Source organism: Centruroides sculpturatus, unplaced genomic scaffold, assembly GCF_000671375.1.
Source record: "Centruroides sculpturatus isolate CEXI.00-Female unplaced genomic scaffold, Cexi_2.0 scaffold599, whole genome shotgun sequence".
Lineage (NCBI taxonomy): Eukaryota > Metazoa > Arthropoda > Arachnida > Scorpiones > Buthidae > Centruroides > Centruroides sculpturatus.
The window spans coordinates 162,971-183,482 of NW_019384829.1; the positions used below are offsets into that span (position 1 = coordinate 162,971).

General features: G+C 27.7%; 1 protein-coding gene across 2 annotated transcripts; it reads right to left on the reverse strand.

Moving 5' to 3' along the window:
- Positions 1 to 357: 357 nt before the first annotated feature.
- On the reverse strand, positions 358 to 20,339 carry LOC111630076 (transmembrane and TPR repeat-containing protein CG4050-like). 2 transcript variants are annotated; one of them, XM_023374097.1, is made up of 22 exons: positions 20,252 to 20,339; positions 20,116 to 20,175; positions 18,433 to 18,568; positions 11,305 to 11,489; positions 11,103 to 11,239; positions 10,928 to 11,009; positions 10,612 to 10,705; positions 10,314 to 10,429; positions 8,921 to 9,066; positions 8,588 to 8,837; positions 8,368 to 8,516; positions 6,653 to 6,736; positions 6,443 to 6,580; positions 6,282 to 6,375; positions 3,620 to 3,748; positions 3,387 to 3,542; positions 3,228 to 3,314; positions 3,011 to 3,084; positions 2,826 to 2,937; positions 2,648 to 2,749; positions 863 to 946; positions 358 to 789 (listed from the first exon to the last, which is right to left on the reverse strand). In XM_023374097.1, the coding sequence occupies exons 4-22, from the start codon at positions 11,479 to 11,481 to the stop codon at positions 574 to 576; spliced, it is 2,427 nt and encodes an 808-aa protein (XP_023229865.1). In that variant the 5' UTR covers positions 11,482 to 11,489; positions 18,433 to 18,568; positions 20,116 to 20,175; positions 20,252 to 20,339; the 3' UTR covers positions 358 to 573. The 2 variants fall into 2 exon arrangements, with proteins under 2 accessions (XP_023229865.1, XP_023229866.1); XM_023374098.1 differs by having other exon boundaries at positions 620 to 800.
- Positions 20,340 to 20,512: the final 173 nt, after the last annotated feature.

Genomic DNA, 20,512 nt, shown 5'->3' on the forward strand with positions numbered 1-20,512 from the left:
TTAGAAACACGATAGTCGAGACGGAAATGGAAAAGTCTAAAAATTGTAGAAGCGAAGAGTTTAAAAATCTTGGGAGAATTCTGTGTGGGAAGATCTCATAAAATTTCATTTAAAGAAAAATTAGATTTATGAAAATATAAAAATAACTTCTTACACATCGGCGTATCCACTTAATGGAAGTTTGACTATATTTCAAAATCTTAAATATAGTCAAATTTATAGGTTAAAATTTTTTTTTTTTTAAATTTTCTCTCTAGTAAAATAAAATAAGCATAAAATATCAGTTTATCGCAAACGTATATTTTTTTATATTAAAAAATAAATACGTTGTTTTTTTCCTACAATAATATATTAATATTTAATTAAATAAAAGTTTTATTTAACAATAACATTTTTCCAATTATTTTACAATATATACAAAATAAATCTTGGCACTTTATATCACAGTTTTGTGACCGAGCAAATATTTAAATACATTTTTTTTCCTAATATAAACGTACAATTTTACACAATAAATCTCATAAAAATATTTAAAACGGATTCGAAATTTTTAGAAATGTCAAATGATGATGGCTATTGTTTAGGAAAATTGACATTAACTTCGTTCCTTAATAGCTCTCGTGTAAGCTGTAAATGACGATGAACGTAATCTACACTGGGGTATAAATTCGATACATTGTAAAAGCAATCGGCGGCTTTTTGATATTGGGTCCTTTTCAAGTGGATAACGCACGTGTTATGAAGACTCTGCAAATTGTTCGGTTCTAGTAGTAATACTTTAGCGTAACACTGAAAGAATCCTTTGTCAATGGTTGCAGAAATTAATAATCATTTACGGTTAAATATACAAAACGTCACTTACCTGTTCGGCAGAATCTAAATCCTTCAGATAATTAACGTTTATATCAGCCAAAAGGATTAATCCTTTGATGTGATCCGGATAAAACTGAATAAATTTAAAAAAGGCTCCGTATATTAATGTTCGGTTTATGCTAATAATATGATAATTAGTAAGAAATAAATTACTAAAAAGCTTAAAACTGTATAAAATATCTATAAATTATTAGTGGACTCTACATAAGCGCTCTTAATAACTTCTAAAAATATTATATTAATCATTAAAATGATAGCATTATATTTTATTTATAATTTTTAAAAGTATTTAATGTCTTTTGTATGTTATGAAACTACACGTGATGTATTTTTTTTACCATATTTTAGACTTTGTGTGGAATGTTGCAGCAGACACTGCCTTAGAAGCTATGTTATTTGAGAATATTTGCATATTATAACTTCAGAAATATCTAGAAAAAGAATGGATGTTATTCATTGTTACAATGTGACAAATATATATTCATATCAAAACAGTTTTGGCTTAAGTAAATAAATAAATGTACGCCATTTCTCATTTTACTCGACTGTTTACTTGTTTCGGAATGCACTTCACTTGGGTGAAGTAAAATAAATTCTCGAAAATACTTTCATTTATTTATTCAAATATTAAAACTGTATTATCAATAATTTGTATTTAAATATTTTTAAAAATTTAAACGAAAATGCTGAATTTCTGAATTNTGAAAATTTAGTCGAAGACTGAGAAAAAACACCGTTAACTCGTTTTTTTTTCAAGTTTCTGGAAAAATTGCCCTAAAGTTCTGAATTTTCTCTGTATTTTAGGGCAGATCACAAGTGATTAATGATATTACAGGTTGATAGGTCAGTCTATAAAAAGTTATGAGTCATGATTATGGAAATTATAGAAATGCTTTTAGCAATGTTTAACATGTTTTTGCCCCAATTCTCCAATTGTTATTTGACTTTATTTTAATTTTAAAAAGAAAACATATTTTTTATAAAACTGTTTGTTTTATTCTGTTTAAATTAATAAATAATTAGTTATTCGATTCAGTTATAAAGATTTATTTAAGTTACATAAAAATCCCATTTTTTTTACAATAAAACTTTCATTAGAACGGTGTTGAGAAAACGTACAAAATAAAACGCTGTATTATGCTACATCACTATAACGCAAGCAGTTTAACATGTAAAATGAATTAAAATTTCATTATAACGCTATTACTTGCGTTACAGTGAATTTTACTATATTTTTCACGTTTGCTCAACACCCTTCTGTTTAAAACGTTATTACATTAAACAGGATAATTTTTTTTCGTGAATCCTATTCTTTGTTGTTATATGAACGATTCCATTTAATATCTGAATTTATTTTCATAGCGGAATTTCTCTAAACATAATTTCTATAGGAATATTTCCTGGATGTTTTGAAATAATATCAGTTCAACCCGACAGTTAAAATACATTTGATTGGTTTAAATAAGAATATTTCATTATTTATAAAAAGTAAAATAGACATGGGAATCAGGAAAAATTTTTCCGGCAGGGGCAAAACTTAGAAACAAATAACTACATTAATAAATTTTTATTTATTTAATTTTGGGGGTTTGGATTTTCTATATAAAATGACAGACAAAACGTCTCATGATGGTGGGTGTACTTTTACAATCACTTTTACGATTATAATTTGTTGAATGTTTACTCAATCCCGAGAACAAGTTTCTCGTTTTCCCTCTCTGCGGTCGCTCATGATCTTAAATACTGTATGTTAATTATGATAAAATACTCTTACTTTTAATAACTGCTTGATATAGACTAAAGATTCCATTGGTCGATCTTCGTCTGACAACAATAATGCCAAATTAAATAGAGCGTTTTTCATATGCGGTTCCAACTTAAAAAATGAAAAATAAACGAAAATAAATAATTTTTTTTAAACTTAGTAAAGTGAATATGTAATATTGTCGTACCTCGATAGCTCTTTTCAACCAAATTTCCGCGTTTTTTAAATCCTTTTCCGATAGATAAGTCATTGCCAATTGAAAAAATGTCTCTCCATTATTTTTTCCACTCGACGAAAGTCTACATAAAATAGTTTTTATCATAAAATAAAATAAAAAATAAAACTATTTATAAAGTTAGTTCGATGTTTAACCTTTCGCTCGACAGATGGTGCCAGTTATTCTTTTCGTCTTCCTCCATCCACATCGCCGAATTCATCAAGGCTTTCTGTAAATTAGACCCTCCCATCATATACAAAATCTAACTTACATCTATAAATAACACTGAGTGTTATTTACGGATACATTAAATCAAGATTTAGTATCAGTTTCAGTTAATTTTAGATGTTTGGAAGGAAACGACCGTCTAACCTGATGATCAGGTTGAATAATTAGCGCCTTATTCAAATATTCTAACGCTTCTTCTTTCCTCTTCTGAAGCATAAGAACGGTAGCTAACTGAAAGAAGACAAATCATAGTTTAGAAAATGATTTAATAAGTGTATCCACAAGGCAAAAACTTAAACTTACGTTGGAATAAATATCAGGATTTTCATTATCCAGTTGTAAAGCTTTGTGATACATCATCTCCGCTTCTTTAGTTTTGTTCATCTTCAACAGAACGTTTCCCCGATTAAAATAGGCATCAGAATAATCGGACTTAATGCTGATGGCCCTCTGATATAACTGCACAAAATTAAAATTTAGTTTACACTGCACTTCATATGAGGATTGGAGAGTGTATTAGTTATATATTCACTTACTTGGTCTGCTTCTTGGAGTCGAGTTCGGTTGAGAGAGATTAAAGAAGCTAAATGAAGTAACACCTGTAAGTGACTTCGTGTCACGGAGGTTTGTTTAGAATTCAGCTGATGCTCGAGATGAGATTTCGCCTAGAATAAAGTAAATGTGTAAACTTTAATAACGCCCGTACAAGTATGTAGCCCATTCAACATTGAACTTTATGCGAACTTTAAAATGATTTCCATTTCATAAAGAATAATGATTAACTTTTTTACGATAAAATCATATTAATCAAGTAAATTTATGATGCGTAGTGTAGAAATTACGATTTTATCGCTTCTCGGCTAAGATCAGAGTTGACTAAACAGAATTAATATTTCAGTTATTGTTAAACATGTCTTGTAGTGAATAGACTAAACATCAGAATTGTTTCAAAGTAAAGTCACGATTTACACACTATAAATAATCAATATTTTAGTAGGGCATTAAATAACCAGACGCTTGAAGTTGTCACGCTACGTTATATGTTTGCATCTAACACTGATTTATACGTTTCCCACCTGTCATTTTTATAAATCTAATTGTTCATAAATTTTTCTATTCAATTATCTTTATTTTATCTTCATTTTCAATGGCAGTTATTAAAAAATCGAAATCCATTGTAAAGATCAATACATTAGAATAGCAAATTAAAGAAATTTCATGAATACATTTGAATAAATTAAAAGTTACTTGTAACTTTACACAACAAAGTCTGAATTAACATAATAGAGACAGCGAATTTGCTTATATTGTCAAAACAATTTTCAGTTTGCTAGAAATCTTTTTATTTTCTAGTTGAAATTTCTGATAACGTTCTGACTTACGAATACTGAAATTTATAACTCAATGAAATATTAATAATTTATAATTTATAGTATTTTTAGAACAATTATTTAGTTTTTTAAGGTATACATTTTTTGTATAACATGTACAATACACGAATAAATAAATCAAGAAATAAAATAACATCAGTCGAAGATTGAGAAGTTTAATTAGAAGTTTATAAACATTGGATAATGCTGCATATTTGTTTTAAATGTTGTGTATTTTTATATAACTGTTAAAGCATTTATCACATATAAATAGAAAACTTTAATAGATCACTACGTAAATGACAATATAACCACAATATAATATTAAACATAAGAATTTTTACAATAAAAATTACAAGCCTCTTATATTTAAAAAATTTATACATAATATATCATTGAACTTTTATAAATTTTTCGAAAAATTTAAGTTACAGCTACAATTTCAAAATAATCTTTTCATTCCATTTTCACATTCAAATAAAATGATTTTCTAATATAGAATTATCGTCGGATCAGGGGACCTAGTTTTAACTATTTTCCAGTAAAACCGAAGCTTCTTCGGTATCCAACAGCAACGCTTTTATACAATCGAACATTGAACCGTAAGTAAGAGTATAAAAGACTAATCTAACGGGTGATATGTGATTTCGAATATGCAGCATGGGTCTATCGTTGCCATGGGATAACGAAACTAGTTAAGAATAGACCTATTAAGGAAGTTTTAAGCATAAAAGTCTATGTAGGGCCTGCGTTTTGAGGGCTTCAGACACGCGTAAATTTATGTTTATCGATACTAGATTTCTTTCAGTACTGGGAATTAAATACTGTATTAGGTAGGATCCTAGACCTTATTTGCACAGTATATTAAGTATCATATGACATGAATTTTACATTACGTGTACTTGTAAAAGGAGGCTCCTTTTACATGTATACGTAATATAAAATTTATAGCACAAGTCCACGCTTGCTTAATAACTCGCACGATCTAAAATTGCATCCGCATAAGATATGACATAGGCCTAAACATATAAAATTACGTCTACAGTAAATATTTTCATATATGCAGTATTACAGATGCTTTCTATAAATTGAATTATTAAAACATGTGATAAACTTAAATGTTTACTAACCAAATTAATTATATATATCCTATTTTTTTTATTTAATATTCCATTAATTTATTATTTAAGTTTTAATGAAATGATAAGCTGATTCAAACGCCGCTTTCCATAAGATTTTAGTTTTAAATACACTAAGAGGATTAATTGACATCGTATTTTGCGTTTTTCAATCATTTTAAATTAAATATTTAGTAGTAGCTAATACATAAACCAATATTTTATTAATGGGATTATTAAATAAATATATTTTTTAAAAGGTGTACGACATAAACCTAATGATTTAAATAAAACCTTTTTTCTGTTTCAAAGTTTGTTGGGAAGTAATTTATCAATCTTTATTTTTATCCTTCTTATTTAGTTCAAAAGTTGATCATGTATAAAGTCGTCTATATAAATAATAATTCTAAAGCCGAGTTAAAAACGATAAGGTCATTAAAATTAAATTAATGAAATCGACTTTGATTTAAGAATTTAACAGAAAAACTGTATAAATTTAGTCGAAAACAAAACAAGAATAAAATTCGAGCTTAAATTAATCCATATTTTGGTTTTTTTCTTTTTTTTAAGACACAAAATGAATGCCAACTCTTAAATAATCTCAGTTCTTTAATTATTTTCTTAGAACTAAAACGAGAAGTTTAATAATTTCTGGTATTATCTCGTGTATAATATTTAAAATTAATCGCCCTACATTAATCTATACCAACCATTAAATATATTTTTTCCGCTTCTTCGTAATTTTCCAATTTAGTTAATATTCTTCCAAGATTTAAATGTCCTCTAACATCATTTGGTTCCACTCTAAACGAATTATAGATTAGGTATAAAGAACAATAAAATAAATTTAATATAGAAATTGAATACCCACTTGATCGCACTTTTAAAATAATGGATAGCTTCGGAGTTTTTCCCCTGTCCTTCCAATACTCTTCCCATATTGTTGTAGAGTTTTGCATTTTTTTGGGTGAACTTCAACGCTGAATCGTATAGAGTATATTCCGTTCTCCTGTAACAGAATAATAACATCCTTCACGCTTTCGAGCATTGGAAAGTTGCCAATCTAAATAAGTGAACTTACCAATCTTCGTTTCTTCTATTAGTACGTACGACGTGACTCAGGATCAACAACCATAAACCCCAACGGAAAATCGTTTTGTAAAATCTTCAAAAATAAAAAAAAATCGATTAATTTTATAACGTCTCGACATATTCGGTGCCGTATAATGTCTATCATATTACATATACACTGTTAAATTGGTTTAAGTCGAGTTAACGAGACGACTTATGACCACTTAAATATATCCTGTTTGATTAGTTTCTATGTCGTCTGAAGTCATTTATTGAATTAAAATCGAATTAACTGCTGTAGTTTTTTTTTCATATTTACAAATAATTTAATCATAATTTTTTAGAGTAAAATTTTAAATTTATTCATATATTCATATAGATTTTAATAAATTGAGTGTTACAGAATTAGGCTGATGAGTGTAAACTAAGCATTATTAATATAATAAATCAGTAAAACAAAAATACAATCATTTTGAAGGAGAATAAGTTTAATTTAACTAATTTTTATAGAATTTCTTAAATGAAATGGTAAATAAAGTAAGCGAAATAAGGAAGGTGTATTTAATTGATTTTTCCCATTTCGAAAAACGTCAAAGATGCTTTTTGTGTCTAATTCAATGTTGATATATAGACATAAAATGTAATTACTAATATAAATTTGCATAAAAGAATTTCGAAAGTATAAGTCCACGGTGTCCAAACTGTGGCTCACAATAAGGAAGAGCAGCATGCGGCTCTTCTGAACGCTTATCATGGCTCTCATATATTTATACAGTTCCTTTTTATAAACTTGGTACATACTACTTACATGTATATAATATTTTCTAAGTTTCTTGGCTATTACGTAGTATAATGTACACAGGGATTGTAAGTGTAACTCGCAATTTAACCTCGAACAGGCAACAAAGCTTAGAGTACATCCATAAAGTCGAAGGAGTTAAATCAGGAATTGTTTACCTAGTCAGTCATAAAGTATCAGTAAAGTAACAGTGATATTTACTATAGAACTGTGATAACCATAGTATTTTAGCTATATATAATTCGTAAGTAGAGGATGCGGCTCCAATCGTGGCCAAGGTTTGGCCACCCCTGCTATAAGTGTTTTACTAAACAAATAAAATATTCGTGTAAGAGGATGCAATAATTTACTTAAAATGTATATCATTAACAAAAATATAAGTTTCATCTATCATCATACGAGGTGTTATGCGACTGTTATTCATAGTTTTGGTATAGAATCCGATTCTCTCATGAAACTTTGCAAATTTCTTAACATATTGGACATACTGCTCTATGATTTGCAATCTGTTTTAGAAAGGTAGCCTGTAGATTATAAATAATTATAAATAATAAATGATTATAAATAGTTATAAATGAGATAAAATAGCCTATAGTCAGTCTACTAATATAGAACTACCTATAGATACATTTATTATTAATAGAGGAATTTAAATATTAAAATTGGTATATTATTAGGCTTGCAATATAATTGTAGGCCTAATAACATAAAATATTTTAAATTAATAATGTGCAAATTAAGGGGGAAAAAAGGAAAAGTTAACGAAAAGGAATCATAAAAAGCATATTTAAAACAAGAATTTAGAATATTCTGTATGTAATAAATGAAAAAGTTTCAGATGATAAATTTTATTCCTTTGGCCATAAAAAAAGTGGCAAATTCTTTAGGTGTAGAAGTTGTTGTAAATAAAATATATGTATGCTTACCCAAATTCCATAAGTGCATTCCATCCTATAGCCACTAAAATACAATATCCCATACTGGGTAAATACAAAGTCCTTTCCGCTACCACAAAACCAACGGGAAAAAATAAATTTGAAGAAGGAATATAAGGCGCAACGGTCATGGCAATTCCCTTTATGGATAATAAAATTTTTTAGATATTTCAAAAATTCACGAATACTGAATACATTTATGTAATCTTACCATTACTAGAGATTTTTTAAATCTCATTCCACTCAATGAAGTCTTCATTATAACAAACAAACCCGAGTACAAGCATACAGTTCCTAAATTGCGAATATCCCAAAATGATGTTACTAAAGGCACAGTTCCCATGGACCAATCGCAGCACAGATTAAAGGGATACAACAAAAGACCAAAATTCAAAACGGAGAGGAAATTATATGTCATCTGTCGATCAGGAAATTTAGAGACGGATGCCGGATTGTCGAATCTAGCAAACGTTATATCCTATTATTACACGGCGCCAGATATTGATGGAGTCTAATTCTACTGCAAAAAAAAAAAAATCCTTACCTATTAAATTTTGGAAGGCGGGATCCCATTAAAGAGATGCGAATCCATATAATGCTTCCAGAAGCCAAAAATAAGAGGGCCATCCGAAAAAGTTTATTGTGAAAAGAAGACAAGTTGTTGTTGGGTGACTTTTTTATTGAATGTATCTACCGGAGAATAGATTTTAAAATAAATTTTACATATTGTTTAAAGTTATATACAAGACGATTCAAAAATTAGTTAACCGTGAATATCGAAGAACTGATTGCTGAAGCTTTCATACATTTTGTTAATAGTGTAGAAATATCAGAAAATTTGTAGAAATGTTTTAAAATTCTTGAAATTAAACATGGAAAAGATCATATTTTTTATAAGCTTTATTAGTAGAAATTATAATAAAGTTGTCTTTAGAACGGTTAACTGATTTTTGGATCTCTGTATAAATCAAAATTTTAAATTGCTCATCCATCAAAAATCATTATTTATTTAGAATATTCTTTTAAAATAGTTCAAAAACGAACGTTTTTGTGTAGTTGTATGTTAAATTTTCTATCTTAAGTTGTCTTTGTTTTTAGAAAACTTAAAATTTTAACTAGATATGATTAAAATAAAGACTTTAGATATTAAAAATATTTTAGAAAACTTAAACAATCTTTTCTAATTTTCAATATAATTAATGATTTTTATTTAATAAAGATTTCAAGCTTCACCGATAATTTTATTTTAAATATTAACGGCTTTTTTCCGACTAAAATCTCTTAAACAAATTTAATTTTTATTGTGCTTTCAAGAGCAAAGATTGACTAATATTTCTAAGAGACTTTAGTAAAATGCAGAAACGTTAATGATTTTATAACACAGGACTGATCAAATTTCCTGTTGAAGGTCGCTGTTGATTAAAGAGAGTGAAGTACTGGAAAAATAAAATAATCGCGAATGTGTCACGACTTTTCAAAAGTAATTTTTACTAAAATTTGATGTTTGCAAATTGTTTACATTCCTTGAAACAAGTTTTCTTTCTTTAATACGTAAAGAAATAACAATTGCAAACATTAAATTTTGTTATTATTTCATAGTAGATAGACTTCCACTAAAATTTTTGTAAATTATGAAGAGTTATCTTTATAATTTTCTATTTTATCTTAATTGATAATAATAAATTAAAGAAAGGTTAAATTATTTTAATTTAAAAATATAAAATTGCGCGCCTGCACTTACATTCTCGTGTGATACAGAAAGAATGTTGCTTTTAGATTTTATTATAATATTAATAAATACTGCTTTGTAGTAATAATTATATATTTTATGTATGTTATTTTAGTATTAAACAACTGATAATTTATATATTTTCAAACTTTATGTACTTTTACAGAATTAATTAATCCAGCAATTGTAATCATCTTAATTGACATACCTTAAGCGATGAAAACTCGAAAATGATGCAGACAACCAAAACTGTGATGGACTGTTCTTTACATAAAAATCCCACAATGGAGAGGGAAATGATACCAAACCAGACCAACCAGTTGACTGTTATAAAAAAAGTGAAATATGTTAACTTAAATCATTATGTAGTTGATAAAAAATAATACAGTCAACCTTATTTCAATGCGTTTCGTTACAAGTTCAATGTATAAATTAAAATTTCATAAATTCATGACATTCTTTTAAAATAAATCGGTACTTTAAATGTTTATTTTATAAGACATTACCTGCATATTTACGATTTTGAGTAATATATAGCCTTAATACAAATAAATAAAAAATGGCAGATAACAGTTCAGCTCTTCCAACAACAGACGTAACCTAAAAAATTCAAAAGAAACATTATAATTAGAAAAAACCACGATAAATATTAACAAAAATTAATGGTTTTTTTCACTTTTATTCTCTTTAAAATTGTTTAAAAATCAAAAAATTCTTTGGGACAATTTTGATGAAAATCATAAGTTAAGGGTTTCTACTAAGTAAATAAATGAATAAAAAAGAGAAATAAACAAATAAACTTTTAAAAAATGATAAACCTACAGCTTCTGTATGGATAGGGTGAACGGCAAATAATACAGAAGCGATAAAAGACGTCTTCGAGGGAAGGAACAGCAGGCAAATCCTGAACAGAAAATAAATTTTGATTGCAACTTTCTAACATGCAGCTAAAACAAAATAAAACAGCGACGACCTTCTCCACAGGAAGTTCCATTACCTATAATAAAGCAAACAGACGATGGCGTGCAGAACAACATTGACTAAATGATATCCAAATGCATCTAACTGATGGATCGAGTAGTTGAGTCGATAAGTGAACACTGTGAGCGGTCGGTATGACTTGTGACTATGTTCCTGTCGAGATAATAATATTAAAAACAGGGCAGATAATGATTTTTAAGCGTAAACTTTTCTCTCACCTTAATCAATGGCGTACCCCAAAAATCGTTAAAGAAGATATTCCCGATCGGTGTGTGCGGAAGAACGTCTCTGTTCTCTTTGATAGCTGCTATATCATCGAACACTAGTTCACAGTGAAGAGAATTGTAATAACAACCAATGGCTAGTGTAACCAAAATAAGGGGATTCAAATCCATATCAATATCTGAAATTATAATATAATTTTTAATATTTAAATTTAAGTAATTATATCTTTTTATAAATAATTCTATAATTAATTTAGATAACATCTCTCTATAGCATGAGGAATTATAACTGAATGGACGACCACAGATCTCTCACCTCCCAGTGGGCTTCCACAACCATCGTGGGTTCGGCCAAACCCCCATTGTGGGCTTGGCCGAACCCACGATTGGTATGGAAAAGAGGCCTCTTAATGCACAGGGAAAAAAGAGCGAGCAAGAGTTACTTGAAGATAAAATAACTCACATTCAAATTGTCATTTAATACATAGCTTTAACGTGATTTTGTTGTAGCAGCACTTGAATTTATTATTAAATTCCTATTACATTCTTAGCCGAACTATAACTACAGATTTATGTAATTAATATATTCATAATATTCCAATTTTTTTCGAAATTACTAAGTTAACTTATCAATTTTGACCTCGCATTATCTAAATATTTTGTGAAGTATGACCTCACACACCGCCTCGAGTGGGTTTTAATCATTATCGCCACACAGACCCACATCAATCACTTACAAGTTAGTTCTGTGCTTATTAATTACGATAAGCTACATAATTTCAATTTAAAATACAATTTCGAACGAAAGTTCTTTTATCTGTAATCTTTATAATGCAAACATTAAATTAACTTTCATAAACAATATGAAATCTCGAACACCTGTAAGCACTTCATCCCTTCTCCTCCTCTACCAGGAATTAAATAGAAGTATTTAATAATGCTGTGGGAAAAGATCGTGTGGGTGTCACGTGACTAAGGGAGAGGAATCCGACCGCGACCGATGACTATATAATTTGACGCCAAAGGGCGGAATTTTTTTTCTTCTTTTGGGTTGCATCTGACACGGCGCTCTATTGTATGGGAGTCAATTAATTTAAGCTGCGGTTCTTGGGAGAAAGCATCGAGTGATGTTAAGGTCGAATGACTTATTGTTTGATCGTTAACGCATTCCATTGTGTTATTAAATACCGTCTCGTTTATTAAAGACAGAAATGATTTTTTAACGCGGTAATGTTCAAACGGAATCACGTGACATAGGTAGCTAAATAAAGGGAGAGATTTTATCTATACAGCCCTATTGTGTTCCGGATCTACGACATGATTTTAATTACTTAGACGGACTTTTTTAAACCGAATTTCGAATTTCTATTCTAAGTTATTTTTTTGGAGTTGAAGTCAAATTTATATAAATTAATATTTTCAGTTATGAAATTAACACAGCTTCCGGTTGTGCTACTAATTTTTTTATATACGATATCGTAGACTGGAAAAAAAATAATCCGCAATTATAGATGCGAATAACTCTTCTTTCCAGTTGCTTTACCATACGCTAACATCATCGATAAGCTACTGATGTAATAAAAGAAGACCTTCCGAGTTTATTTTTGATATTAAATTTAACTCCAGTCGACTAGAACCGATTTAAAAACGTCGACGAAGACGTCATAGAAAGTAATTACACTTCTTTCCTTTTTTTTTAAAGCTATTCTTCCTAGAACTTATCAGTTTTTAGCCGGTTGATGAAATCGAGTTATGCAAATTATTTATGTTAAAGTTAAAAGAATTTTTTTATTTAAACAAAATTGATATTTTTGATTAAATCTGATTAAAGCTTGATTTAAAAAATGAATTAGAGCAGCTTGGATAATGCGTTTTCCAAATATCTATCCAACATATAACGAAAAGAAATATGAATTTTCTAAATTATAAACAAAATAAACTAGTGTTTTGTACTTCTAAGTTTGATCTTGTCGATTATGATTTATTTTCACTCCATCTGATTATAAGCGTTGAAAGACTTGAGAAATTTAATACTGAGGTATCGTATATAGTGTAAAGTAGTTATAACGCCTCCTCTTTTCTCTATATACATAACACTATAAAATGTTAAGCACAGAACCTTAAATATTCATTACATATTAGTATAATTCTATTTAATTTTTGTTTTAATAAACAGCTTGCAGTTAAATTAATTAATTAAAATAAAATAAAAATAGTGTATACAATTTAAGAGAAAATATATTATTCTGATATAAAAATTCATAAAAAACTTGGCACCGTTTTGATAAATAAATCAAATAATTCAGTTCAGGTAGCCAAAAGTTGTATTGAAAAAAAAATGGTTAAATATATGACCATATTAAACTTACAACTGTATATTCACACACAGAATTTTTTTTCTAACATGAGAATTACTGCTGTATATTCTGCGTTATTGTAATTACTGTTGTATATTCTTTTATTAAAGTATTAGTTACCTGAATTGTGATTTATTTGTTTATTATTCAAGAAATGATCTTTTTTTTATTTCAGATATTTCTATCCGGGGCAGTTAGGACAAAAAGTACTAAGAAAGAACGTTAAAATGAAAACCATATTCAAATTTTAGTTATTTTAGTCTACCATTGTTACGTTTATCGCGGGGATGAAATCAAGGAGAGGAGTGGAGTGTCGAGGTTTTATGCTAGTTTACATTGTCCACAGGGCCCTAGAGAGTTACTATGAAAAATTTGATGCAGATCGGTAAAGGAGTCAACAGACAACGGACATACTATTTTATAGAGAGAGTTTCCTTAATTTTAATTATTTATTTAATTTTTAGATAACTTTGAAGATAAAATCTGTATAATAGATTTTATAACAATGTGAAAGTTTGTGTTGTATTCATTTTCAAGATTACGTAACAATTTTTAAGTTTCGGTTGTATGAACTTATTCTAGAATGAAATATAACGAATTAAATGAAGCGTTAATTAATTAAAATTAAATCGAATAAACTACAGTTAATGAAATTAAATAAAATATTCTCGAATGTAATAATTAAAAGGAAAATTCAGGAAGAGTTTATTCAAGCATTTCTTCCGTTTGCAATTTAGCATAAATATTACAGGTTATATAAATTATATATTAAATGGATTTTTATTTTCAAAATTCTAGGATTTTTTACGTATATTTTATTAAACCTTGTTAAAATTTTTAGGAATGTAATATTAACATTTACTTAATAACGTAGCACGTATTATAGGCATTAATTTAATGCATATCACACACATCATCAAAGACTCCTGAATAAATAAAATTATTTTTTTCTTCTAGTTATAAATCTCTGTAATAAGCGCTCGTCCTTTTATTAAATTAAAATATAAAAAAGGGGCGATCATTACGTTGGTATAAGTCTTTTCCTACTTCCACGCAATTGCGGAAGCGAAGAGCAGTCACGCTTACACGAATTTTTCCAAAATTATCCGAAAATAAGATGAAATTTTTCGAGTTGGCGACTGGAAATTTTTCAAGTAGATTTGTTAAAGGAGAAGTTTCAGTGGCATAATTTTCCGACACATAAAACGACACCTAATTTTCTTTAATTGGTTATGGTTCGCCCACGCGCGGTTCATTCACCCTCACCGTTTTACGAATTTCCGTATTTTTGTGTGGAAAATATACTATAGGAATGATGACCTTTCGCTGGAATTTACGAATTTTCATTCATCCGTTATATTACATCTCATATAAAAATCACGGGGTCGAATTTTATCCGCGTTTAAAAAAAATAAACGAAAAGAACTTATCGGTTGGTTACTGTCAGGCGTGTACAGTTAAATGTCATTTAATAAATTAACGATTGCTGTGTAACATAATGAACTCCTGTCTCAATATTTAAAAAAATCTCTAAATGTACTCCTATTTACCAAGATAATTATTTCATTTTCGGATTTAACGATTTTGTCTTGTATTTAAAACTGTTAAATACGTTATATCTATTCAGTCTTGTTTATAGTTTTAAGGGATTTTTAATGAGTTTTTGATTATATTAATACCAATAAATCGCTTAATATATAGTTTATACGCATATATTTTTATATTAATGAACATATGAGTCACATATGCAGCCATAAATATATGCGTTTATTGCTTTCTCTGGTGATATAAATAAAGTTTTTAAAAAATCAGTAAGACAAAGTATTCAAAGTAACTTAATAAAACAACTTTCAAGCATTTTTTAATACATTTTAAAGCTAAATAACAAAAATTTTGTTATTTTTCTTAAGTTTCCTAAGAAATAATATCAAGTATTAACAGTTCTAATAAAATTTTAACTATATGATAATATCTTCAGACTGTTATCGCTTTATATAGTAATAATAAAGACTATATTACGACATAGTTTCAGAATATCTTTGTTATTTAGGTTTAATAACGTCGATAATATCATAAGCAAACAGAACAAATAAGATTTAAGGAGGATAAAAATATCGAAACGTCTGTATTAAACATATATTTCTTAGAAATTAATTTCGTAAGAATTACCGGTCAATCACTAACGTGTTCTAAATATGATATAATTATTCTTGAAGTAATAAAAAAGAAAAAACTATTCCAATCATTCAGTCAATAATACCTTTGAAGGATGAAACGGGGACGAAGAAACATAGATCTGGTGACATATATACTATACATATTTAAATATGGCTAGGCTACGTATACACACAGTTTATATAGTCTGAACAAATACTGTTAAGCTGATTCTCTTAGCTTTTAATGCAAGAAAAATGAATCTCTTATAATTATAATGAAGTTGATTTTGTGCTTTTGAATTGTAGCTTTTCATAAACCTTCTTTATTAGCTGTACAATAATCTTTCTGTCTAGGATGAATAAGTTGTTTATCAATTTTTAAATTGCCTGTATGAGTTTAAATATAATAAAATATCTTTTGTCACTCGAGTATAACTTATAATTTATTAATAGGAAGATAAATTAACTAAGAAATATAGCATTAATTTTATATTTCTAAGTAAAATCTGTCCTGTTAAATCAATATAGATAAGGTTCCGATTTAATGAGTATACCTTAAAAGAATTGTTAAAGATTTTATAAAATTAATACAAAACGAAACAACTATTAATAACAAGTAACATAAACAGTGTAAGTAACTAATCACTTTGTTTAATATTTACAAATTTTTAACAGTATATACATGTATATATTCTTATACAGTATATACATTTGTACATACGTTAAACTACAAAAATGCATTATATAATATTAAAAATACAATAATAATAAAAGAAAATAGTAAAAAAATGCATAATATATATTATCACACATATACACATATATGTGTATCCTGTTAAACAGTAACAATGCATACAACGTTTAATAATACATGTATATAAGATACTGTTAAAAATATTGCATATTAGAATATTTTGCCTTTTCCATTTATCATTTTGTGCATTTTTCTATATTATATAATTTTCTAATAAAGTGATTTGCATTTATGACTAATAAGAGTGTAGATTATTAAAACTATACCTTAATACATAAAAATAAAATAGCTTTTAATTTTATTAAAATTTTTACATGCATACAGTTCTAAGAAAATTAATTTCTGTAGTTTTGGGATTTTAATCAGACTATTTTTTATGTAGAAGTGTGCGAGAGAACAAAGAAGTTACAGAAAGGGTGCACGATCTTCATCCCCAAGTATTGGGTTACGTGGTTGTTTATTTAGGTAAACGCGAAATGTATAGCTGCTAGGGATGGATAATATCACGTACGCGACAAGAACTAACCGAAGTACCAGGGAAAAAGTGAAAAGAAAAAAAGATTAGTTAGATACAGTAAAAATTTTAGCAGTTTTTTAAGTACGCTTATATAAATTTAAGCGTGTTTACGTTATGAAATATGTAACATTATCTAAACTGAGTTTACTCGTCGTGCAATATTCATAATGTCAACATTTTACTATTTTTATTCACTACTTAACGGCGAAACAAACTGTTTTATATTGATTTTTTCGAAATACCTCGAATGGAATTTAAGCTTTATTAATAAAACGATCGAAAATTATTCAGTTCGTGCGCTTAAATATTATATTATGTGCACGATCCTTTATTTCATGATATAATAAAGTAAAACTTTTTGTATGATAGTCTTATCTTTGCCGTGTTTTGAAAGTAAACTTTTAATCTTTCTGTTTATAATTTCCATTATATATATATTTGGTTTTTTGGTAAAATATATCCCGAGTTATCTTTGTACAAAATTGGTTTTAGTTCCGTGACAAGAAAGACAGAAAAGATGAACCGATGACGTGACCTTTAATCTGGAAAACGTTTTTACGAGGGGATCTACTAGAAACAAAGCGATGGTTACAAAAATTCAACAAAGTTAACAGATAGAAAAGTTCAGAAAAAGAAATTAAAATAGAAAGAAATGCCTTTCTTATTATCTTCTCTAAATCATTTCCTGAAAAGTTTAATAAATCTTTAGAACCATCTTTTCTGATCAATCATAGCATGAACTGGAATTGAAATCCCTGGATTAAATAGTTTCATTTCTTTTCTGTTTTTCTTAGAAAAGTAATCAACAGCCATTAAATTTGCTTTAGAAGCTCTAAAATTTGCTCGTAAACCTTCTAGAAGTCAAACGCACAGGCACCAAATTATATTTATTAACAAAGTTTTCTGCAAACTAACTGCAGGAGAAAAAAATTAATTCGTTTAATTTCCTGTTATTACAAGTTGTTATTGCTAGATGACACAATGGAATAATAAATTCTTCAGAGGATAATTATTAACGAGGAACAATACGAGTTATAATTGCACTAAGCACTTAAAGTATTGTTTTTAAAATTGCAGCAACGAGTAAATGAACGACTGGACAAGTTCGAGATTCCATTAACAACTAAATTAATTTATTAATTAGCTGTAAAGAAATTAGTTTCATTTTAAAAGTTTGAATTGTTTACAGAAATATTTTTATCACGCTGGTAAAATGGATAATTTGTAAAATTGGTATGTATAATAAAAAAAAATTACTTAAAATATTTGGATGCCAATTTGACCTTCAGACGTGTTTTCGGCATCCCTAGACCGGTTTTTCAATAGATGACCACCTACCTGGTCTTTAAGATCCTAGATAAAGTGGGTTCCTTTCTCAGCACGTGATTCTTCCCTCTCTCTGTTTTGGCCTCTGACTGAATAGAAACCGGCTTTACTCATATTTATAGGTTTTGAATATAATGCCATCTGCCATCTAGTGAACAATGAAATAACTAGAATTAATAAAGTTTTTTAATTTTATATTTTTAATAAAACTGTCATTTTTAAGTATAGAAAGCTTTAATTTTATTAAGTAAATAAAAAATATATATTTTTTTTCTACGTTGAATTTGTTATTTAAAATAAATATATTGAAATAACTTAATAAAAATTTATCATTTATCGATAATTTTACAATAATGAATCATTTTAATTGTACTTTGGATTTAGGTTAGGCTGACATGAAAGGTGATTGTCATAATAGACAAGTCATCAACTCGACTATTATCAAGTATTACAACGTAAAATCTTGTGTCTATAGAATTTCTATTTAACCTCAATTATTTCTACTCTAAAATGAATTTGGTAATGATATTTAATGTTTCTTTTCTTATATTTTCCTATTTTCTGTTATCCTAGATAACATTTTAAATATTTTTTCTTGGTTTATTATTAATTAAGTAATCGTAGCATTGCTTTCAACTCTATAAATTCTGAGTTATAAAATGTAAATTTACATGATATTTTTCCGTTATGATACGAAATAATAAGAAACTATTATAATATATATCTACAATATGTAGATTATCTTATCTTATCAATATTACCTTAGAACCGTAATTCATTTTTTAAAAATATAAATTGCCAACAGGCCATTTGTTCCTGGACACAGACTCTCCCAACATTTTATCCTTTAAGAAAAGATATGACATAAAGCAAACTTTTTTAATAAACAGTAAAAGTTTAGTTTTGTTTGTTTTGTTGATTTTATTCACATATTTTTTGTTATTCAGAGAGAGTTGAGGACTAATATAGGCCTATATGCCGGCATCTCAATTTTTTAGAGCCTTAGTTCAATAATAATTAAAACATTAACATAACTAGCATAATCGCGATTTCTAATCACTCGTTCTTATTCCCATTTTATTCTGTTATATCTCTTCGGATTAATTAAATTATTCGCCTAATTATTCCATAAAATTCATTTATTGAATATTTTTTAAAAAATATAATTATTGTAATATATTTGAGTCGGAGACAAAAACTAATCGAACGATTTCTAATTTCCAATTCCTATAGGCTTACTAATATTTTTAGAGATGGCAAATCTATAATATTTCTATCATGTTTTTCTCTGGTATATGATTGGTATTTTTTCTTTCATATTTCATCAAATAACATTTATTTTTTTATATGAGTTATAAATCTAATATGAAATGGAATGTTTTTAAAACAGATTCTCTATATGATTCATTTGAACCCATCTGAAAATGATATTGATTTAGACGAATAACACAAAATAAACTCAATATTGCTGAATAAAAATTTGATTATAAATTACAAATTTAAAATTTATCATAGCCTATTCCAAGTTCTATTATTTAAACTTTTTAAATCTAAATAATTTAATTTCGAAATTAATGATATCCATAGTAGAGAAATCTATATGCATTAATAGATCTATTTTCATGTTAAGACTTATTTCTATTGTTTTATTAACTGGCATTTTTGATTATTATTAAAAGTAACTCTTATACTCACGCCATCCTTCTTCATGTAGACTAATTGGCTATTTGTCAATCCAGTCAGGTATCTTAGATTCTAAAAAGAAAATAAATAAATAATTGAAACTTTTTGAATATAATTTTCTCCTATGATTTCATATCGAATCAAATACCTGATTGAAGCTATCTCCTACTATCTTCTAGTGCAGGGATGGCCAACACGTAGACCGCGGTCGACCGGTCGACCGCAAACGTTTTGAAAGTAGCCCGCGAAGCTAAAGTTGAACAATTTGCTTTCACTTAAATTAATGTTTAAAAATCTTAATTCGATAATTTATTCTTGCAATAATAGACTGTCTGTGCAACTTACCCATACTGTTTGTATTTATCCCGATGAACAATGCAAATGAATGTTAACGCATGCGCATATAAAA